The sequence below is a fragment of the Mandrillus leucophaeus genome, unplaced genomic scaffold (assembly GCF_000951045.1).
Source record: "Mandrillus leucophaeus isolate KB7577 unplaced genomic scaffold, Mleu.le_1.0 Scaffold106, whole genome shotgun sequence".
NCBI lineage: Eukaryota > Metazoa > Chordata > Mammalia > Primates > Cercopithecidae > Mandrillus > Mandrillus leucophaeus.
In genome coordinates, this window is record NW_012098765.1 from 2312099 (window position 1) to 2319181 (window position 7083).

General features: G+C 49.4%; 1 protein-coding gene across 1 annotated transcript in view; it reads left to right on the top strand.

Moving 5' to 3' along the window:
- Positions 1–7083, top strand: part of LOC105542603 (cytochrome P450 2F2-like) — a 68556-nt gene that overhangs the window by 55210 nt on the left and 6263 nt on the right. The window contains 3 exon segments of the mRNA XM_011984212.1: positions 101–242; positions 2849–2897; positions 3132–3219. Of these exon segments, the coding sequence (XP_011839602.1) occupies positions 101–242; positions 2849–2897; positions 3132–3219 (279 nt within the window).

A 7083-nucleotide genomic window follows, 5' to 3' on the forward strand; every position in this document is an offset into this window, starting at 1 on the left:
CTTATCAAGTCCCCGGGACACCCAGCCCGATAAAATGGAAACTAGTTTGGGAGCTTCCCAGTCCGCCTACACTGCTAACTCCACCTCCTCACCCACACAGGGCACCGATATCATCACCCTCCTTAACACCGTCCACTATGACCCCAGCCAGTTCCTGACGCCCCAGGAGTTCAACCCCGAGCATTTTTTGGATGCCAATCAGTCCTTCAAGAAGAGCCCAGCCTTCACGCCGTTCTCAGCTGGTAAGGGCAGGAAGCAGAGTCTTTCTGGCCCAATTTCTGCCTACATTCCTCATCCTAATTCCACCTGACAAATCCTCTCACTCCTTCCTTCCACCCATTCTCAGCTTTGGATGTACAGACATTCATTCCTCCTCTCAACTCTGCGCCTATAAGCAAGTAGTGACTAAAATCCTCGTGAAGCGAGGTGGGGAAGTTGATTAATAATTTAACTTGGGGCTGGGCACGGTGGCTCACACCTGTAATCCCAGCACTTTGGGAGGCTGAGGTGGGCGGATCACCTGAAGTCAGGAGTTCGAGACCAGCCTGACCAATATGGTGAAACCCCGTCTCTATTTAAAATACAAAAATTAGCCAGGTGTGGTGGCAGGCACCTGCAGTCCCAACTACTCCGGAGGCTGAGACAGGAAAATCGCTTGAACCCGGGAGGCGGAGGTTGCAGTGAGCCGAGATTGCACCATTGTACTCCAGCCTGGGTGACAGAGTGAGACTCTGTCTCAAAAAAAAATAATGATAATAATTTAACAGCCAGGAGCGGTTGCTCACGCCTATAATCCCAGCCCTTTGGGAGATCTAGACGGGCAGGTCACCTGAGGTCAGGAGTTCAAGATTAGCCTGACCAACATGGTGAAACCCTGTCTCTACTAAAAATACAAAATTCACCAGGAAGGCACACCTGTAATCCCAGCATTTTGGGAGGCCAAGGCAGGCAGATCACGAGGTCAGAAGATCGAGACCATCCTGCTTAACACGGTGAAACACCGTCTTTACTAAAAATACAAAAAACATTAGCCAGGTGTGGTGGCGGGCGCCTGTAGTCCCAGCTACTCGGGAGGGTGAGGCAGGAGAATGGCGTGAACTCAGGAGGCGGAGCTTGCAGTGAGGGGAGATAGTGCCACTGCACTCCAGTCTGGGTGACAGAGCGAGACTCCATCTCAAAACAAAAACAAAAACAAATTAGCCAGGAAATGGTGGCACATGCCTGTAATCCCAGATATTCTGGAGGCTGAGACAGGAGAATCACTTCAACCCAGGAGGCAGAGGTTGCTGTGGGCCAAGATTGTGCCATTGCACTCCAGCCTGGGCAACAAGAGCAAAACTCCATCTCAAAAAAATAAATAATTATTATAAGAATTATTTAACTTGGGCCAGGCACATCAGCTCACACCTGTAATCCCAGTACTTTGGGAGGCTGAGGCGGGAGGATCACTTGAGGCCAGGAGTTCAAGACCAGCCTGGACAACATAGCAAGATCCTTTGTCTACTGAAAATGTTAAAATTACCTGGGTGTGGTGGCGGGCATCTGCAGTCCCAGCTACTTGGGAGGCTGAGGTGGGATTATCGCTTGAGCTCAGGAGGTTGAGGTTACACTGAGTATGATCACGCCACTGCACTCCAGTCTGGGTAACAGAGCGAGATCCTTTCTCTACAATAAAAAATACTGACTAGCCAAAACTAAAAAATATATAAAATGTTTAAAAGGAAAAAAAATAATCATTGAACTTGGGAGTGGTCATTGTCTACCTCTCCACTGGGTGGCGCAGTTGAGGTGGTTCTAGGGGGGGTTTTTTGTTTGTTTTTTGTTTTTTGGGTTTTTTCTGGCTTTCCTCTTTACCCTGCTGAAAAATACTTCCCTCTTTACTCAGTGGCAGGAAAAGAAAAAACAAAAAACTGGCATAATAATAGGCAACTTACCATGTTGCCTACTGTGCATCAAGTGCGGGCTGTACAAGAGCCCAGCTAAGAGCTTATGTTTTCCTCTGGAAATGTGCAGCCCAGATTCCAGCAGGGTTTGCATCCCATCTGTCACCCCCTAGCTGTGTTGCCTTGGGTATGTTACTTCACTTCTCTGTGCCTCAATGTCCACATCTATAAAATGGAGATATACTAAGGCCTGCCTCTTGGAGTTGTTAGAATTAATGGTGATCTAACGCTTAGAGTAGTGCATGGTAAGCTACTTATAACCTCACTGCTTTCCCTGTGTTTACCATTCACAGCAGCCTCATGAGGCACTATTACTATCCCTCCTTTTATTTTCATTTCTGAGACAGGGTCTTGCTGTCATCCAGGCTGGAGGGCAGTGGTGCAATCATGGCTCACTGCAGCCTTGATCTCCTGGGCCCAGGTGATCCTCTCGCCTCAGCCTCCCAAGCAGCTGGGACTGCACGCATGTGCCACCTTGCACATTTAAAAAATATATATTTTATATATATATATATATATTTAGAGACGGGATCTTGCTGTGTTACCCAGGCTGCTCTCAAACTCCTGGGCTCAAGAGATCCTCTTCCCTCGACCTCCGAAAGTGCTGGGATTACAGGCCTAAGCCAGCGCGCCCAGCCTTCATAGCCCCATTTTAAATACCCAGAAAGTGTGGTTTGTCCAGGATCACAAAACTAGTAGTGACAGGGCCGGGATTCGAACCCAAGCAGCCCAGGTCATTCCACTCCACAGTTTAAAGCATCTTTCCCAGATCTTCAGATGGGTGAATCTGTGACGTCCCCAGCTGTTGTCTTCCTTTCCTCTTATGTTTTCCTCTGGGAATGTGGGGTTGCAGCCTCTAACTTCATCTTATCTCACCGCCGCTCCCCACCCTGCCACCCCGGCAGGGCGCCGTCTGTGCCTGGGCGAGTCGCTGGCGCGCATGGAGCTCTTTCTGTAACGCACCGCCATCCTGCAGAGCTTCTCGTTGCAGCCGCTGGGTGCGCCCGAGGACATCGACCTGACCCCGCTCAGCTCAGGTCCTGGCAATTTGCCGCGGCCCTTCCAGCTGTGCCTGCTCCCGTGCTAATGCCCCGGCCTTTCCAGATTAGCCTGTGGGTGATGAGGCCCATCCATGTGGGTTGCTCCGTCTCCTTCTTGGTCCACGGTCTGCCTTCGTCCCTCTGGCAGTCACGCTGTCTTCCCTGCACGCTGTGCCTGCCGCGTGCCCATCCCCCATCCCTCCAATCTGTACCTGGTCTGCAGGGCAGAGGCAGATGTGGGGAAGATGTGTACCCACAGAGCTTGTTCTATGGCACGCCCTTTTCTAGGCTTTTTGTATCACTTCTTAGTACATTTGTAATAGATTCAAACCAGTCTTGGCTGAATTAAAGGGAGGATGACAGTCATTTAGGATGGGGAGAAGAGAGCTGGCTGCAGAGAGGGAGACACTGGCTAGTTCTGGGAAGGGGTGGCCTGCCCCTCCACACCCGTGGGCGTTTCTCGTTAGGTGAACGAGAGACTTGAGAAAAGAAATGAGACACAGAGACAAAGTATAGAGAAAGAAAAAGTGGGCCCAGGGGACCGGCGCTCAGCATACAGAGGACCCACGCCGGCACCAGTCTCTGAGTTCCCTCAGTATTTATTGATCATTATCTTTACCATCTTAGGAAAAGGGAAGTGGCAGGATAATAGGATCATCGTAGGGAGAAGGTCAGCAGTAAGACATATGAATAAAGATCTCTGTGACATGAATAAGTTTAAGGAAAATTGCCGTGCCTTGATATGCATATGCAAACATCTCCATAAACCTTTTTAGTGCATAAAGAGCAGCGTTGCTGCTAGTACGTCCCACCTCCAGCCCTAAGGCGGTTTTCTCCTTTCTCAGTAAACAGAACATACAATCCAGTTGTACAGTTTTATACCGAGATGTTCCATTGCCCAGGGACAGGCAGGAGACAGATGCTTTTCTGTATCTCAACTGCCAGGAGACCTTCTTTCCTCTTATACTAGTCCTCCTCAGCACAGACCCTTCACGGGTGTCAGGCTGGGGGATGATCAGATCTTTCCCTTCCCACAAGGCCATATTTCAGACTATCACATGGGGAGAAACCTTGGACAATACCTAGCTTTCCTAGGCAGAGGTCCCTGCGACCTTCTGCAGTGTACGTGTCCCTGGGTACTTGAGATTAAGAGAATGGTGATGACTTTTAACAAGCAAGCTGCCTTCAGGCACTTTTTTAACAAAGCACATCCTGCATAGCCCCAAATCCCTTAAACCTTGAGTCACCACAGCACATGTCTCTTGCAAGGACAAGGTTGGGGGTAGGGTCACAGATTAACAGCATCTCAAATACAAAACAAAATGGAGTCTCTTATGTCTACTTCTTTCTATATAGACACAGTAACAGGCTGATCTCTCTTTCTTTTCCCCACAGTTCTGCCCTCACCTTTAGGGTGGCTAGGGTGGGAGAAATTGTATCCTGGTGACAGACTTGAAGGTAAAGGCTGTGAGGACCTGAAACCAGAGAGGCAGAGAGACCAAGACAGAGAAAAAGACAGCAGGACCAGGTGAGGTGGCTCACACCTGTAATCCCAGCCCTTTGGGAGGCTGAGGCAGGAGGATCACTTGAACCCAGGAGTTTGAAACCAGCCTGGGCAACAGAGTGAGACATGATTCTACAAAAAGTGGGGCAGGAGGATTGCTTGAGCCTGGGAGGTCGAGGCTGCAATGGGCTATCATTGCAGCATTGCATTCCCGCCTGGGAGACCGGAGTGAGACCCTGTCTCAAAAAAAAAAAAGAAGAAGAACAAGAAAAAGATAGCAGAGATAAGAAGAAGGAAGAAAGAAGAAGAAGAAAGAAGGAGGAAGAAGAAGGAAGAAGAAGAAGAAGGAGAAGGAGAAGGAGAAGGAGGAGAAGAAGGAGAAGAAGAAAGAGAAGAAGAAGGAGAAGAAGAAGGAGGAGGAGGAGGGAGCGGAGGAGGAGGAGAGGAGGAGGAGGAGACAGCAGAGAGATATCAGAATATGCAAGAGATGCAGGGCACTGTAGAGAGATGGAAGCAGGGGAAAGTGAGGCTAAGAAGGAACAAATACTGACACTAAATGACACTCCCTATTTGCACACTGTCTGAATGCCTCATTTAGGTCTCCCTATGAGGCAAAGCTGTATTTTTTGCTTTGGTTTGATTTGGGGGCTTTTTTTTTTTTAAAGACAGAGTCTTGCTCTGTCACCCAGGCTGGAGTGCAGTGGCGTGATCTTGGCTTACTGCAACCTCTGCCTCCCTTGTTCAATTGATTCTCCTGCCTCAGCCTCCCAAGTAGCTGGGACTACAGGCGCCCGCCATCACACCCGGCTAATTTTTTGTATTTTTAGTAGAGACAGGATTTCACCGTGTTAGCCAGGATGGTCTCGATCTCCTGACTTCATGATCTGCCCACCTCGGTATCCCAAAGTGCTGGGATTACAGGCGAGAACCACTGCGCCTGGCCTGCTTGTTTCTTTTATAGGCAGGGTCTCCCTCTGGTGCCCAGGCTGGAGTGCAATGGCACAATTCAAGGCTCACTGCAACCTTGAACTTCTGGGTTCAACTGATCCTCCTGCTTCTGCTTCAGCCCACCAAGTAGCTGGAACTACAGTCACTGTGCCTGGCTAATTTTTTTTTTTTTTTTTTTAATCTTTAGTAGAGACAGAGTCTTGCAGTGTTGCCTAGGCTGGTCTTGAACTCCTGGTCTAAAGCGATCCTCCCACCTCATCCTCCCAACGCACTGGGATTTACAGGCATGAGCCACCACACCTGGCCACAAAGCAGTATTATTATCACGTTTTTACAGATGAGCAAACTGAGGCTCAGAGAGGTGAAGTGAGTTGCCCAAGATCATACAGAAATAGGCAGAGCTGGGATCTAAATTCAGACTCCGAGGTTACAAACACTGCTCTTCTTCTTCTTTCTTCTTCTTTCTTCTTTCTTCCTCTTCCTCTTCTTCTTCTTTTTCCTTCTCTCTCTCTCTCTGTCTCTCTCTCTCTCTCTCTCGACAAGCTCTCACTCTCTCTCAGGCTGGGATGCAATGGCTTAATCACAGCTTACTGAAATTTCAACCTCCTAGGCTCAAGCAATCCTCCCACCTTGGACTCCTGAGTAGGTGGGACTAAAGGCTGCACCACAACCACACCTGGCTAAATTACTTTTATGTTTATTTTTTTAGTTATTTTTTGAGACAGGGAGGGTCTTGCTCTGTCACCCAGGCCGGAGTGCAGTGGCTTGATCTCAGCTCACTGCAACCTCCACCTTCTGGGTTCAAGCAATTTTCGTGCCTCAGGCTCCCGAGCAGCTGGGATTACAGGTGCCCGCCACCACACCCATCTCTGTGTGTGTGTGTGTGTGTGTGTGTGTGTGTGTGTGTATATTTTTAGTAGAGACAGGGTTTCACCATGTTGGCCAGGCTGGTCTCGAACTCTTGGCCTCAGGTGATCCACCCGCCTCAGCTTCCCAAAGTGCTGGGATTACAGGCGTAAGCCACTGCATCCAGCCGATAATTCTTTTTTTATTTTTTGTAGAGGAAGTCTCACTATGTTGCCCAGGCTGGTCTCGAACTCCTGGCCTCAAGTGATCCTCCAGCCTCAGCCTCCCGAAGTTCTGGACAACCCGTGCACACCACCATGCCCTACTCAGACACTGCACTTCTAATCGCTACCTTTTAATTCACAAGTCAGAGACCCAGAAAGAAAGAGGAAGGCACCATTAAATACAGAGAAAAGCAGAGAAACACAGACGCTAAGAAATGGGAGGCAGGGGGAATCGAGAGAGAGAGAATGGAAAGAAACAGAGAAATGACCAGAGAAAGACAGATGAGCAATGACAGTGGGACTTCCGAGGACTGAGGGTCCTCTCCCTCAATCCCCACCCCTTCTTTTTTTTTTCTTCTTTTTTTTTTTTGACAGAGTCTTGCTCTGTTGCCCAGGCTGGAGCTGTGATGGTGCCACCGTACTCCAGCCTGGGCAACAGAACAAGAGACGGAAGGGAAGAGAAGAAGAAAGGGAAAAGAGGGGAGGGGGGCCGGGCGCGGTGGCTCAAGCCTGTAATCCCAGCACTTTGGGAGGCCGAGACGGGCGGATCACGAGGTCAGGAGATCGAGACCATCCTG